This window comes from Gouania willdenowi, unplaced genomic scaffold (assembly GCF_900634775.1).
Source record: "Gouania willdenowi unplaced genomic scaffold, fGouWil2.1 scaffold_215_arrow_ctg1, whole genome shotgun sequence".
Classification (NCBI taxonomy): Eukaryota; Metazoa; Chordata; class Actinopteri; order Blenniiformes; family Gobiesocidae; genus Gouania; species Gouania willdenowi.
The window spans coordinates 75,698-92,500 of record NW_021144969.1 but is presented as its reverse complement, the minus strand read 5'-3'; the positions used below and the strand labels follow the sequence as shown (position 1 = coordinate 92,500).

General features: G+C 39.7%; 2 protein-coding genes across 2 annotated transcripts in view; one reads left to right on the top strand and one right to left on the bottom strand.

Moving 5' to 3' along the window:
• LOC114458932 (phosphatase and actin regulator 1-like) overlaps positions 1 to 11,568 on the bottom strand; it is a 98,836-nt gene extending 87,268 nt beyond the window's left edge. Inside the window, exon 1 of the mRNA XM_028441314.1 lies at positions 11,489 to 11,568. Coding sequence (XP_028297115.1) covers positions 11,489 to 11,558 — 70 coding nt within the window. The 5' untranslated portion in view covers positions 11,559 to 11,568. The remainder of the gene's footprint in view (positions 1 to 11,488) is intronic.
• sft2d3 (SFT2 domain containing 3) lies at positions 11,514 to 13,247 on the top strand. The gene has a single exon (XM_028441315.1). It carries the CDS (start codon positions 11,548 to 11,550, stop codon positions 12,223 to 12,225), a length of 678 nt encoding a protein of 225 aa, XP_028297116.1. The 5' UTR covers positions 11,514 to 11,547; the 3' UTR covers positions 12,226 to 13,247.
• The last annotated feature ends 3,556 nt before the right edge of the window (positions 13,248 to 16,803 follow it).

Genomic DNA, 16,803 nt, shown 5'->3' with positions numbered 1-16,803 from the left:
TAGACAAAGTGTTAATGTGTCTCAATCTCCTCCTGCTGTGGCCCATTTCACCACAGTTTTTCACTGACTAATTTAATTGTGTAGATAACTAAGCTAAAGTTTGATCAAGAACTAAACCCTTAAATACAGCAATTAAACTGAACATTAATTTCCTCATCCCATGTAGTTCTATTCATGACACATTTATGTGTTTGGGGACTTTGTTACACAACAGTTAATACAAACTTTAAAATGTTTTACATATTGTATTGTGGCTGCAATAAATTAATTGTATTTGTAACTATCAACAACAGATCTTGGTTTGGTGTGTTTGAGTGTTGATGAACTTAAAAACTATTTCCATTTGCTTCTGGGTCAAAGCCAAATCTGAAGGACATTCAAACTAACGCAGTTACCCACTATCAATATCTTGCCCACAGAAGTGACAACTCTTTAGTCCATTTATGGACAAAATAGTTGGTTATCTTAAGTAGAAAACAACGTATTTATTTAAACTGAAAACCGGAGGAGCTCCAAAATGTAACTGATGAATGGCAGAGGAGTTGAAGAAGTTGGATGTTCCACTGCAAAGTTTTGAGATCATAGACAGCTACATGGTCCCCTGAACAGTGACGTGCCGTCAGGGTAGGCAAGGTAGGCAGTGCCTACCCAAGGGTGAATTGATATTTTGATTACCGTACTTGTTTATTTCCTGGAACAGCTGCCGTCTCGCGCTGCTGTAAAGCAGGAGGAGGCCACGCCCCCTATCAAAGGCACGTTGCTACTCTGCCTCTGTTCCCGTTAGTGTGTTTTAATGTGTTTGCGCATGCGCAGTCAGTTCCCAAAGATGACAACCATTTACGTCCAAAGGCAGCATAGAGAGCTGCCTTTGGACGTAACTGTGCTATGACAAATGCTATACGTAAGTTCACAGTACATTAGTGAATTTATCCCATGTGATCGCTGCTGCTACGTTCTCTAGCTAGTGGGCGGGAAAAAACTACAGTCAGGATGACAGCGCTAGAGACAATAGAGAAACTTTTTTTTGAGGAAAAACGACAGCTTTTAAAAGATGAGAGACCAACACCTGAGTTACCAGAGCTTCAGCAAAGGTAAGGTCAGAAAATGTTTCATACTTTTCACAGTGAATGGTACAAAAGGAAGGATTGGCTTTGTGGATGCTCCTCACTGAGGCTGTTCCGAGTTGTTGTTGTTGTCATTTTCTCCGTATTTCTGTGTTTTCAACACAAACAACGGATACGCTGCCGTGTCATGAGATATATCTTGTTGGGAGAGTATGGAGGCTATATTAAATAATGTTTTATGTTTCTTTAATGGTACAGTATATTACGATGTAGATTTTGTTAAATGGATAAATGTTTGTTCATGTGAATCTTGTTGGGTTTTTTTCTTTCTTATTATGAATTTTATATTTTGATAAGCGCATTGAGATTTGTTGCAAATTGCTTTATACAAATAAAGTTGATTTGAATTGAATTAACACTTGCCACCAGAAACATATGAAACTGTCATTGGTGGTCTCGATTTGCAACGTGCCTACCCAACCCTACTGCCCCTGAACAATGTCTAATTTTTCATCACAGCAACTCTAAGGTCTATTTATATATTGAATAACTGACTTAAACTACCCTTCAGTCATAACTGAACACAACTCAATGAATATCCAGAGGAATTTTATGGTTTTTTAATCAAGCACACAAAGCTACTTCCCCGCTCTTAAATGTTTTTGATATTGTCGGTCCTTGGGTGGTAAAATTAATAAACCCTTCACTTTTATTTGATTTAGTCCCCAACTTCTTTAAACATGCTATAGTGAATCCCATTCTTAAAAAACCCAATTTTGATCCGGAAGGGCCTATAAGCTACCGGCCCATATCTAAGCTTCTCTTCATGTCTAAAATCATGGAGAAAGTGGTTGCTAAAGCAGCTGGCTTCATTCATGGAACGGATTTTTATGATGAATATCAATCTGGATCTAGGTCAATCCACTCCACTGAAACTGCTCTTCTAAAAGTTTCCAGTGTCGTTACACAGTTTTGGTTTTACTTGATCTGACAGCTGCCTTTGACATTGTAGATCACAGTATACTGGTTGATCGACTTCAATCCGAAATGGGGTTTTCTGGTGCTGTTCTCCAGTGGTTTACCTCTTGGAATGGACAAACTTTTAATGTTGCTATTAACGATGTAATGTCTAATATGTCCAACCTGTAAAGTGGAGTAGCCCAGTGCTCTGTTCTGGGGCCTGTTTTGTTTTTTATTGTATCCAATGTGTATTATCATTATTATGCTGATGATATCCAGGTGTACTGCTCTTTTAATGACTCAGTTGTTCTTAGATTGTATATCCTGTATCAAAAACTGGTTGTCATCAAATTATCTCGAGATAAACAGAAACTCTGATCATCGCTCCTGATAAAAAGATCCCTCTGATTAAAAACTCCCTTGGTGATCTGGGCTCATCTGTGAAAACCAGCCTCAGAAACCTTGGGGTTGTGTTTGATCAGTCAATGTCTTTGGAGGGTCACTGTCGTCAGCTGACTAAACACTGTTTTTACCACCTGAGAAATATCTCTAAAGTGAGGCATTTGTTATCAAAATCAGATCTCAAACTGGCCATGCACGCGTTTATATCATCTCGCGTTGACTATTATAATTCTGTTTTCACTTGTTTTAATAAATCAACCCTAAACAGACTCCAGATTGTACAAAATGCTGCTGCCAGACTTTTAACCGGTGCTCCCAGAACTTCCCACATCACTCCCATTCTTAATACTCTGCACTGGCTTCCAGTTAAGTTTTGCATCGAGTATAAAATCTTAGTTCTTACTTTCCGGGACTTGAACCAATACACACACACACACGCACCTCTCTTTGTGTATATAATATACACAAAGAGAGGTGCTAGACTGTGCAAACTGTGAGTTTGGTAACAGCAAGGATGAACAGATTTGGGACCGTATTGTGATTGGAATACTGGACAAAGATGTGTTATAGAGACTGCAGCTTGAGGCCGATCTAACGCTGGAGAGGGCGATCCAGCTGGCACGTCAGAGCGAGCAGGTCAAGCAGCAGAGCGCGGAAAGAGTGGAAACTGTTGTGAATGAGGTGAGACACAAAGTATGGCAACACGAGATGGAGCTATGATAAACCACGACAGACACAGGGACAGAAACACAGTGATGCTAAACTAAACTGCCAACGATGCAATAGGATGCATGATAAAAGGGAGAGCTGTCCTACCCGCAATAAAAGATGCAGGAAGTGCAACAAAATGGCACATTTTGAAATCGTATGTAAAACCAAAATGCTAAAAGAAGTCAGGACTGAGGCTGCAGTAGATTCTGAGGATTATTCCTTGAAGCTGTAACTGAGTCAAAGGTGAATGTCATTGAAGAACCAGACTGAAACACTGATTGGGACGTTAATCTAACAGTGAATGGTCAACCATTTGATTTTAAAATTGACACTGGGGCAGACACAACTGTAGTGACAGAAAAGACATTCAGTGGGTTACGGCAGAAGCCCAGACTCACCAATTCCAAGTCAACAGTTGATAGCCCTGGAGGGAAAGTTTCATGTGTAGGAAAATTCCTTCCTGGCCTATCCACTATATTGCACCCAATCACGAGCCAGCTGAGAAGCACTATGTTACTACAACGCAGGCCGACCAACCATGGTCAGCGCGGACGCCAGCAACTATGGCCTGGGCGCTACCCTTCTTCAGGATCATGAAGGAGAGCTGCAGGTTGTCGCCTTCTGTTCTCGCACTCTGACAGATGCAGAAAAAAGATATTTTCAGATTGAGAAGGAGTGCTTGGCTTGTGTGTGGGCCTACGAGCGTTTTGCCCGCTACATTCAGGGAATGGGCAGGATCCGCCTTCAAACAGACTATAAACCTTTGGTGCCATTGATTAACACATATGACCTTGACAAAATCACAGTAAGATGTCAGAGGCTGCTAATGCGCCTAATGCAGTTTGATGTCATCGCTGAGCATGTCCCAGGTAAACAGCTGGTGGTGGCAGATGCACTGTCGAGGCACCCCCTGGATGGAGACCACAAGTCGGACACTGATGGTCAGGTGGAGACATATGTGAACACTGTGGTGGCTAGCAAACCACTTAAGTCACCCAAGCTTGAGGAAATCCGCAGAGCCACACAAGCCGATGCCGAACTTCAAAAAGTAATCACTTTATTCAGAAAAGGGTGGCCACAAAGAATGGCAGAGTTCTCACTCCTTAAAGGATTTTACTCAGCCAGGGCCCACCTTTCGGTATCAGATGGTCTAGTACTGTACCAAGACCATATTGTAATTCCCACAGCACTCAGAGACAATGTTTTAAACCAGCTGCATGAAGGTCACCAGGGACAAACCAAGTGTCGAGAGTGAGCCAGGCTGAAAGTCTGGTGGCCCAGCATTGGGGCCCAGATCACCAAGAAAGTGTGGTCACGTGATTTCTGTGCAGAGCAGAAACCTACGCAGAGATGTGAACCGCTGGTGATGACTCCCCTCCCCAGTGGCCCCTGGCAAAGGATTTCAGCTGATCTGTGTGAGCTGGAGGGTAAGAGTTTCCTCATTGTAGTGGAATATTTTTCGAGATATTGAAATTGCTCCTCTCACGACCACTACAAGCAGACAGGTTATTGGAAAACTCAAAAACATGTTTGTGAGATGGGGAATCCCATTAGAAATGGTCAGCGAGAAGGCAACACAGTTCAGCTGAGTTCCAGGACTTTAATCAGAAGTATGGGTTCGCACACATAACCTCCAGTCCCCATTATCCACAGAGCAATGGTGCCGCTGAGAGAGCTGTCCAAACAGCTAAACACATCCTCAAACAGCCTGACCCCTGCCTAGCCTTGATGTGCTTTCGTTCTACACCAATTGCAGCAACTGGTGTGAGCCCTGCCCAACTGATGACAGGACGACAAATTTGCACTACTGTCCCAGCACTTGAAAAATCACAGTTCCCACAGCCTGCCAATCGAGATTTTGTCTACAAAAAGGATGTAGCGGCTAAGGAAGCTTACAGATTCTTTTACAACCGCAGATATTCAGCTCATCCTCTTCCTGAGCTGCACCCAGGTCAGAACGTCAGGGTGAAGCTCGATGGTAACAAAGGTTGGAAAACACCTGCTACTGTCATCAGTAGGTCTAAGGAGCCGAGATCCTACATGGTGGAAATGGACAATGGTACAGTGACTCGTCGCAACAGGCGACACCTTCAGGCTGCCCCAGAGATGAACAATCCAGTGGAGCAACAACAGCGTGCCGTTCCTGTCACACCACAGCAGTACTGCGGTTCTCCAGCTGTGATGGTGGTGAGTCCATAGGAGCAGTCACGGAGCCTGCCATCGCCAGACCCGCCTCAAGGTCTCCACTCCAACCTACTACTCCCCAGAGATTTACCTCTAGGGGGTGTGAGGTTAGACTACCTCTCAGATTTAAAGAATAGAAATGTTGACTTTGGAGGCCCCTGTTAGATCTGTGTTAGTGTTCGTCCATGTAGGGATCACTAATAGTAAGTGGATTGAATTATTTCTCCTTCTCTTCTCAAGGGCAAAATAATCCCTTCTCAGGACTGAGGGTCGTCTACCAATTTTTGTCCAATTTTTGATTTGGAGAGGAAAATGTTGCTGGACAATGTTGTTAAATAAAAAATAAAAAAATTTAAAAAAAATCTCAGGGAAAACAAGAGTTGTGTTTAACGCTGCAGATGAAAACTGATATTGTTTATTTATGCCAAAATTTATGTTAATTTACAGTGAACTAGTATAAATGTGTTTGGAAAAAAATTAATAAATGTTTGGTAAGTAAACATATAGCTTATAGGTTCGTGACAAGTAATAAATTGGGTCTGGGTATCATTGGATAATCCCAAATTCATCTGTTAACCAAAATTGAAAAAACGTTTTTCTTCATCTCCTTTTCAAACAAAAAAACAAAAAAACTGTTTAACCGTTTTAATCAAAAAACCATAAAACAAATCAAAATTTTCCATTCTCCTTTCCCCGTTTAGAATTGAAAATAGAAAATCAGCTGTTTCCTTTTTCTATTCTGAACTCTGAAACAAAAAACAAAGTCACGTGACACGAGGTCACCTGGTCTTGCTTTTTTTCATCCGACATGCGGAAATGATCATGTCAGAATAAAAGCATAGAGGGAAAGCTAATATAAGGCAGGCACATGATTACAGAGGGTGAGATATCATTAAAAAAGTCTTACAAAAGCTACATAAAAATCCATTTTTGGGTCATTTTTTATTTCGACATGAAATTAAGCTGATGCTCACGACCAGCACTAACGGAGTTACAAAAAATGACCAGCAGGTAGCGCTGTGGGGACGTGTTTCCTCTTTACAGGCATGATTTCATGAACGTTCACGTGTAAAAAAAATACAGTAAACATATGAGTTGAAGATTGTCTTTTTATGAACCATATGGTTTACCCAGCGATGTTATTTTGGAGCTTTTGAATGAGCTCAGAGCAGGCTTTGTTTATTTATTTATTATTATTATTATTATTATTATTATTATTATTATTATTATTATTATATTTAATCAGTTTTTATTTTAATTTGCATTTATAATATTTAAATAATTACAAGATCAAACACTATATGATTCCATAAGGCAAATCAATATACAATATAAAAAGTGCAGTGTGGTACCAGGATGAAAACATGGGCACAATGAGCATCCTAGTAGATGTAAAAGGTCAGAGTTAATTATCTATAGGTTTACTAGCAAAAAAGATAAGTTTCTCCTAAATCCAACTTGCATCACAATATCATTATCTATTGGCAATCATTAATCAAATGTATTATCATATCTGGTACATTTACAACATTTAGTTTGTATTTATTTATTTTTTGTCATTATTGTTGTTGTTGTCGTTATTATTAATATTATTAAATACCTGGACAAACTTAAAGGTGCCTTAATAAAGGACATTTTTGCAGTTAGTAAAGACAGTTTAAAGTCTTTATTGTGAGGTCAGGATTCTGATGGCCTCGGGAATGAAACTATTGCTGGACTTAGCAGTTCTGTGTCTGATGCTGTGGAACATGTGTCAAACTCAAGGCCCGGATCCTGCATCAAATGTGGCCTGCAGGATAAAGTTGGAATTACAGAAAACATGAATCATCAACTTTGTCACAGTTTCATAGCTGACATATTCTGAATATTTAGCTCAATTTCCTAACATTTAGCTTATGTTTCTTTCATTTGATTTGTTTTATATCATTGTTAAAAATGTGTAAACATAATTTAAAAAATCTAAATAAAAAAGTTAAATCTAAATCAAAATGTTCAATCTAAATATTAAACCTAAATCTAAACATTTAATCTAAATCTAAATTCGCTGAGAGTACCGGCATGCTGAATGTCAACTCAATTTTGCCAGTGATGAAGACACCAAGAAGACCTTGGAGGGTGGGGTATGTTGAGTGTGGGCGGGAATTGACAGGCGTTGACCAGCCAACCTTATATAATTTAGCTTTACACTCTGCGACTGATTTAACATCTAGGGCCTGTACTACAAAGCTAGATAAGTGAAGCCTGGCTTTATCTCCATTAGCGGGATTCACCTAACTTAACATTCTCCGTCAGACAGAAGCTGGACTACGAAGCACAATATAAACTTGCTAATTTAACCCAGGTGATTTCAGACAGGCTGCATGCACGTTCCTGTGACAGGGGTGGAGATTAGTGTCAGACCAATCACAAACACAGACACTGTACAATTGATGAACAATTCTTTAAAAATATGAAGAATTAAAATCCATAATTCAGAACAAAAACAATAGTGTTGCAGCAGAAAAAGCAGGAACTAAGGAACACAGGGAGGAAGCTGCTGATACTGTTAATGTGTAAAAGTGTGAGATTATGCAATATGAATCCATGAGATGATAAACGGAGAGCGCTCTGATCAGTTTCACGTTATTACAGCACACACATGTTTTATTCACTTAGTCCTCAATTTATCACTCACACACTGGGATGAGAGCACATTGTTTGTTCCTGCTGTCAGTGTCACTATAGGATGTAGTGTATGAAGGAATGAAAGAATGAATGATCAGCGTGCCTCATTCACTCCTGGATGGTGGGGTCTGGAAGTCGTGGTCTGTCTATGAGACGGACAAATCATTCCTTCATCTACAGCTGACTGTAGATCAGTCCATCAGCGGTAAAGCTTTTCCTAAAGGAAGTCAATGTAAACAAAAAGATTGCATTTATTTATTAAAAATCTTTCTTTTGTAAACGCAGCTGTCAGATCTGCACCAACCAGGACCTTCTAAAAATAGACAGCTCATTTTACAAGAGAATTGATTGGTCAGAAGGCGGGACTTTAGTACGCGCTCAGATCTTTTCCAGCACTAAAACTGGTCCCGACCAGATTAGGTGTTCACCCTAAATTACCATGGTGATTTAGCCTGGAAGGAAGCATCGTAGTATAGGACACACTGAACAAATACCGTAAATTAGTGCAATAAGAGGGAATCCAGATTTGTAGTACAGGCCCTTAGATTTAGATTTACCATTTACATTTAGATTTACCATTTACATTTAGATTTACCATGTACAATTAGATTTACCATTTATATTTAACTTTTATGTTTACACATTTTTAACAGTGATATAAAACTTGCTGTTTTACATGTATTTGTCTAAAATAAATGAAAAATGAGTTAAATGTTCAGAATATGTCAGCTATGAAACAGTGTCTAAGTTTTTACATTCTGCACCCTGTATCTATCCAGCAGGAATTTCACTGCCTTACGCCCCATGACTGCTGGGATTGGCTCCAGCTTTTCCTGTGACCCTGTACAGGAAAAAGCAGGTATAGAAGACCAGATGAGATCAATAATGCCAAGACTCATTGGTCATCAGGAAAAATCAGCCTATTACACTCCACCCAGCATTGACAACAGGGCTGTAGAGGTGGTCAACAGCACCAATAAGCTGAGGATGCAGTTAACAGATCATCTGGACTGGTCATTACACACTTCATCTGTGGTCTAGTAAACCCAGCAGCATCTGAACATGATGTGTGGGATGTCCACCACATTCTACTGGGGAACCATCAAGCTGTATGTTCCTCTGCTTCAGCAGCTTCAGACAGAAGGTCTGCAGTGAGTGGTTAGGATGGCAGAGAAGCTCTTTCATCATGTGGTTCTTTTATTTGGGAAGAAGTTCCACAGCAGGGGTGTCATAGTTTAGTTCAGAGACCAAACATGGACCAGTTTGATCTTGAGTGGGCCACAAATTTTAGGCAATTTTAACATTATTCTGCCTTATAAATTCAATATAAAGTAATGAAAGTTACAAACAATATCTAATCTTTAAATTTCATTGAGTTTGTAACCATATTTTGTTCAATTTAAAGGAAAAATGTCAAATAATTTTAATACATTTTTGGAAAGGATAAAGCTTTGTTTTTCAACAATTTGTTGGAAAATTGTGGGAAAACTGTGAGCCCAGGCAAATTTTGTGGATATTCATTGAATTTATGTATTTGGAAGGGCTGAGATATCTACAATTGAATTACTTGGTTCTACGCTATGATTCATGCTTTCTGTAATTCCCACTTTATCCTGTGGGCTACATTTGGTACTCTAAAGCAGTGTTTTTCAACCACTGTGCCGCGGCACACTAGTGTGCCGCGAGAGATCGTCAGGTGTGCCGTGGGAAATTATCCAATTTCACCTAATTGGTCTAAAAAAAAAATTTGAAAACATATTAATTATTATCTGTAAATAATATACCATTGTCGAGTGTCCGTGCTGCAGTAGTGAATAAAGGTGCGTGCACACCGAACGCGACGGAAGCGATGCCGTTGCCTTAAATCGTCCCTGATCGGTAGTTTGCACATAGTGGTGCTTTTTTGTCAGTCCATCATTTCATCGCTCCAGCGACGCGATCACTAGGGAACTGTGTGTGTGTGTGTGTGTGTGTGTGTGTGTGTGTGTGTGTGTGTGTGTGTGTGTGTGTGTGTGTGTGTGTGTGTGTGTGTGTGTGTGTGTGTGTGTGTGTGTGTGTGTGTGTGTGTGTGTGTGTGTGTGTGTGTGTGTGTGTGTGTGTGTGTGTGGCCCCGGTAACAGGGTAGAGACAGAGAGAGAGAGAGTGTTGATGACGTCTTTTTTTTTCCTTCTTGCTCCGCTTCTACGGTTAAATGATCAACTTAACGGAGATATTAAAGGATGACTTCACTCAGAATGTGTTTGATCAGTAGTTACTGTGGTTTTAAAGAAATTTACCGCTTTAATTTTGAACCTGATACTTTGAGGAAGTAGAACAGCCTCCGCTGCAGCCGTCAGCACTGAAGCGGGAGCGGGAGGGAGGACGGACAGTGGAGGACGGGAGATATCGCTTCACGTCGCTTAAAAAGTTAAAATTTTTCAACTTTGATCATGCAAGTCGCGTCGCTGAGGGGGGGATAAATTGACGTTGCGTCATTTACATTGATTTTTAATGTAATCGCATCGCTTCAGTCCCTTTAAGACCACATTGTTGTTTCATTTGTTATGTTCAAGCTGTATTTTTGAAGTGGACATGATAAGTGCACTTTTTATTTGAAAGAAGAAATACAAATGATGATAAAGTCCTTTATTCTTTGTGTTTATTTGATTCCTATTCAAGACACTTTGATGAGAATGGCTATATTGTTAATATAGGCTACAGAGTATCATTTTTTAACATGTTTGGCTGGTGGTGTGCCTCGTGATTTTTTCAATGAAAAAAATGTGCCTTGGCTCAAAAAAGGTTGAAAAACACTGCTCTAAAGGACTGGATTTGGACCCTGGACCTTGAGTTTGACACATTCTCCACAGCATCAGACCCAGAACTGCTCAGTCCAGCAATAGTTTAATTCCCCAGGCCATCAGAATCCTGACCTCACAATAAAAACTTCCAACCGTCTTTACTGAATGCAAAAAATGCCCGATATTAAGGCCAGTTTAAGTTAGTCAAGGTATAAAAATTTAAATAATAATAATGATAATGATCCTGACAAATGTTTCATAGTCAGGAGGTGAAAGAACTATTACCAAGCACAGTGGCATCTATGCAAATGTATATAATGTGTTGTAAATGTACCAGATATGATCATACATTTGATTAATGATTTCCAATATATAATGATCTTTTTTGTAAATTATTCACTGGAAGCTTAGATATTGTGTGACAATAAAGACATCAAAGGTTGTAATTTTGAGGAATCATATATATGATTAAAAGTTATGATTGCATTATATTTTAAAGTTTATAATTATTTGGCTCGTCTTCCTTTCTTTCTGTTCAGAGCATAATCTTATATTTAGTTCTAAAAAATGTGTTTACAGCTAATTTTACTGATTATTGTTACACATCATCCTGCATGTGCATTATATACAGTATAAATGTGTAGATTTAACCAAGTGTTAGAGAAACACTTTCCCCCCCCCTTTTTTTAAGCGTTAAAAAATATTCCGGTTCACACTCCTTACCGGTAGGTGGCAGGAATTCACCATTTCGACCATAATTTTCAAGACGAAAAAGATCCAGAATGGCGGACATAAACAGACAGCTACAGGACTACTTGGCTCAGTCAAAAAGTAGCTGCACCAAGACGTCATCAACAAACACCATATTGGACCTTTCATTTGAAGAACCAGTCCAAGGGAGTTGGTTTGGCCGGTGGTCTCGTCCGTGGACTGGAAACCGCACTGGAAGTACATCCAGTTTAAATTCCAGCGGAAGCCACGTCTTCGGTTGGCCGTTCTTGACCGAGCCCGACCCCTGCTTGCCAGGCATGAGCAAAGGACAGCGGCTGGTGGCCTTCGTGGTGTGTTTGTTGCTTTCTGGATTTTGCTTTGGTTTATCTGCACTTTACGCCCCGTTGTTGCTCCTGTATGCTCGAAAATTTTCGTTGCTGTGGTCACTGGGCTCCATTTTTGCTATCGCCTCCGTGGCAATTCTGAGGGGCCCAAGCAGGCTGGCAGCTACCCTGCCCACATCCCCTGGTGCCGCCGTTTACCTATGTGCCCTGGCAGGAACTTTGTATGCAGCGCTGAAACTGCGAAGCACCGTGCTGACCGCGGTAGGCGCTGCCGTGCAGGTCACTGTCATCGCCGGCTATGTGATGACGCTGCTGCCTGGGGGTAGCGCAGGGTTCCGCTTTATTGGTGGCCTGGCAGCGTCTGCAGTGAAAAAGACTGTTACCGGGAAGGCGATGCCTATCTAAGCACCGACAATAACACCTCAAATGTCTGCTTCGGGGAACTCTACTCTGATGTCACTGCACTACTGTTCTGGACACTACCTGTATTTTCTCTGCTGTGTGATGTATGGGAGGGTGAAAGATAAACATGGACAGGCTGCCACCGACATTTTTTTTTAATTTTATTTTTTAACAACAGTAACTCTTCTGATACTGTTTGACAACCAACACGGAGTTCGCCTGATAATAAAGCCAGCTGCTAATATGCTTTAGCGGCAGTTTGATACACAATACAGTGGTGGTTGTTCGTAATGGTGAGATGAAGCTTCATGAGGACTTTGCCAATTGGTTCGAGAAAGTACTGCGAAAGTGTTCATTTCTTGACGCTTCATGTGCACACAAAACTACTACTGGCCACGTATATAATTACAGGCAGCTCTATCATATCTATCCACATAATGTGTGATGCATTGAATTTCTGTCTCTTGAGTTGGGAAGCACTATGAATTACTAAAATTATTTTCCACGGATTTGAAATAATCCAGTGTTTCTCTGATTCAGTGTGCACGTATAACTTGGTCAATAACATATAAAATAGGATATTTTATTCAGAAATAACAGTGCTGAATTTTGAGACATACAATACTTTTTTGTTTCCTGAAAGAGGAAACAAAAGTTAAAACTCCCTCTACTCTGTGAGCTACATCCAGACTGGGCTCTCAAGTTTTGAACTCAGTTTAGAGTGAGACTTTAGTTGCAGTGGTGGTTAGGGTAAAATTTGATAAAAGACACATACGTTCTTACAAATAAAACTATTTATTTAGCATTTACCATTTCTTAGTGCAGGGGTGCTGAGCGTGTTTGTGGTTAGTGTTGTTTAATGTAGAGGTGTTAGTGGTAGGTTTTGAGGCCTTCAGCATAGGGGAAATGACATCATTGCCGAATTTGATTGATTGTTTATGTAATTGTAATGGACGCTGCAGGAGAAGATAACCTCATGGGAGAGATGAAAAGTTTGAAAAAACAAAAAACACCTTACAAATTAACTTTCTTTTGTTGATTCTTGTTTTGTATTTTCTTTACTTTTCCATTGAAAGAGGCCATTACGTCTCAAAATAGCTTAACTAAATCATAACACGTGTTATCGCAACTTGCAAGACACTTCACAGAAAGCAGGTAAAAGAACTTACTGTTTGTTATCTAATTACTTAATGACTTTGATGCTTTAGACCAGAGGTAGGCAACTTTTATCACAGCGGGGTCATAAAAATGTGTTTGATCAGAGGGTCACATGATCAATAATCATGTCAGCATTTAGAATAATGACCAATCTGAGCATTAATACAGGAAAGAACAAAACATTTACATAGCAATTTTTCTGTCATTCTGTGTATACTTGTGAGGCATTTTTGTAGTCCTTTTGTGTATTTTTTCTGTGATATGTTATTTGCAGTCATTAGTATTTGTGCTGCCATTTTACGTTTTTTTTAAAATAATTTTTGTGTATTTCAATTGCCGTTTTGCTTGTTTGTTAGTACAGTGGGTTTCCAGTGTCTTTTTGTGTTTTTCTTGTCGTTTTGTGTACTTTTGACATTTTCAGTAATTTTTTCATATTTTTCTTAATAATTTTGTGTATTACTGTTTTTTTTTTTGTTTTTTTTTTGTAGTAGTTGTGTGTTTTTGGAGCATTTTCTGTGTTCTCTTGTCTTTTACTGTATTTTTTTTACAATGTTGTCTCACTCTTGCTCTTGACAAGCGCAGCTGAAATTTTAACATCACAATTCTCATCTCAACACAGAACTATTAATGGCTGAAATACAGTGACAGTTAAAAGAATAGTGCAATGCATCTTGTCATTGCACGTTTGTGGACCTTTGTGAGTAAATCAGGGGTCTACAACCTGTGGCTCTTTGACTTTTTTGTAATGGCTCCCTGTAGCTTTAAAAAAAAACATTTTTTAAATAATGAATTATTTCTTGCAGAGGGTATTGATGATTAATATCATTAACTTCAAATAAAACTAGAACTGCAAGCAGTTATGAAAGGGGGCCAAGCCTTCCCGTGTGACTCGGCCCCCAGGTTTTGCGGAGCCAGTGGAAGTACGTCACGAAGGATGACGGGCTCGGGGCGAGCGTCAGGACACAGGCCAACGTGAACAGGTGGATATGAAGTTTTGGAAGATGTTATTTAAAGTGTGAAAGTGACAAGCCAAAATGTGTTTGCACCCATTATTGCGCCACCTAGTGGTATACTTTTTGGTATGGGTGATCTGTGTGCTCTTCTATAGTTAACCTGTAAATTTCACAGCCCTCAACATATTACTTAAGCTGAAATAAGGGTTTGTTTATTTATATGTTATGATGTAAAAAGCAATGCCCACTTTGACCAATCGCGAATAAATTTGAGATATGGCCTCAGGAGGCACCCAAGATCATACCCACCAAATTTGGTAAAAATTGGTCAAATATTCCATTATTGCAGCACCCCCTAGTGGCGGAATTTATTAAAAATTTGCTTATACCCTTACAGTCACATGCCAACCAAGGATCTCAGATTTGGTGTCGTAAGCATTTATTTTGACCGAGATATGCAACAGTTATGCATTTTTATAGCTAGCTAGAAAAATTTACTCAGTAATTATTTGCACATATTTTTAGCCAACAAAATTATTCTATCAACTTTAGATCAGGTCCAAATGAAGACTCTACGTGTCAAGTTTCACGCTGATTGGACAAAACCCCAAAGAGGAATTTGAAAAAGTAGATTTTTGATATGTCGTGACTTACAAAGAGCAATGTGCTGTGGGAGTGGGCGTGGCATATGTCAGTAGATGCAACTCTATGTAGGGAACATGTGGATATGAATTTTTTGAAGATGTGAATAAAATTGTGAAATGTTTTTGCAATTATAGCGCCAACTAGTGGCGCAATTTTTGGTATGGGTGGTCTGTGTGGTCTATATCTACCCAGTAAATTTCACTGCCCTCAACATAATAATGCAGCAGAAATAAATGTTTATTTATTTATGTGATATGTAATAAGCCACGCCCACTTTGACCAATCACAAATACCTTTAAGATATCACCTCAGGAGGGACCCGAGATCATACCCTACAAATTTGGTAAAAATTGGTTGTGCAATTTAAGAGATAAATATTAGTTAGTTGTAGCGCCCCCCTAGTGGCCTATATTATTCAAATTTGGGGCATACCCTCACAGTCACATGCCAACTAAGGATCACAGATTTGGTGTTGTTATCTATTAATTTGACCGAGATATGCGCCAGTTTGCGTTTTCATAGCTAGCTAGAAAACTTTACTTGTTAATAATTTGCGCATATGGGGTGGGTTGAATGCCCGCCCCATAAACGGAGGCTGTAGTTCCTCACCTGTAGCCGGTCCAGGTTCGATTCCCGGCCTGGGACCCTTTGCTGCATGTCATTCCCTGCTCTCTCTGATCCCTTTCCTGTCAAGCAACTGTCATATAAAGGCCACTAGAGCCCAAAAAAATCCTTTAAAAAATAATTTGCGCATATTTTTCATAAACAAACTCATTTTGATAACTGTATATCATGTCCAACTGAAAACTCTACGTGCCAAGTTTCATGCTGATTGGACAAAACCCCAAGGAGGAGTCCGAAAAAGTATGTTTTCGAGTTTTTGCGATTTTGCTCCAGAAAAGTTCAGGCGGAAATGGGCGTGGCCTAGCCCAGGTGATTCAGTGCTATTCTAGGAATCTGTGGATATGAAGGTTTTAAATTTGCAACAAACAGTGTGGGAGTTATTGGCCAAAACACGTTGACCTTTGTTATAGCGCCACCTGCTGGTGGATATGTGAATTTTTGCATCCAAGGTCCCCTGGGGGTTTTGGACCCCACCACCTAAGGGCACCGCCCTCCCTTGCACGGTTTAGCCTGCAGCACCACTTTTACCCAAGGAAACATAATAAATATAATAATAAAAATCTTTGCGATTACAATAGGGTTCCTAGCACCGTGTATGCTTACACACGTGGTTCCCTGCCCGCGCCGTGGGCTTGGCCCCCTAATTATGATAAAACAGTTGGTTAACCTAAAAATAAATCACATTGTGCAATAACTGCACCTTTATACTTCAACTACTGCAACCTCGACAGACCATCAACTTTCCTTGCATGTGTGGCGAACCTTCAAGTTTTAAATCCCTGGTAAGATAACTAAACTAACAAAGACTATTCTGGAAGAAAATAGAGATTTTATTTGTCTGAGGAAAGATTTATTTCATTGCCAACATGCCGCCTTAATATGATATGTTGCAAGAATTTGATCAAATTCAAGTTATTTTTTGTAGCCCTTCAAATTCATTAACTTAGCAAATGATTCAATATTATTTTAACTGTATAGAATTCAATACACTGTATTGTCTTCATTGAGAAGGTATTTTTTCGGTTCCGGAAGGACTTTAATCCAGGCGAGATGAGGCAAAATGGCTCCTTTGAGAGTAAAGGTTGCAGACCCCTGGGGTAAATGCTCTGCTGAACACAAAATTGACAGCACAAGACAAAAATCATGTGGAGTACTTTAGGCAATAAAAAGATTCTTTGAAATAAGAGCCAGACAACATTAT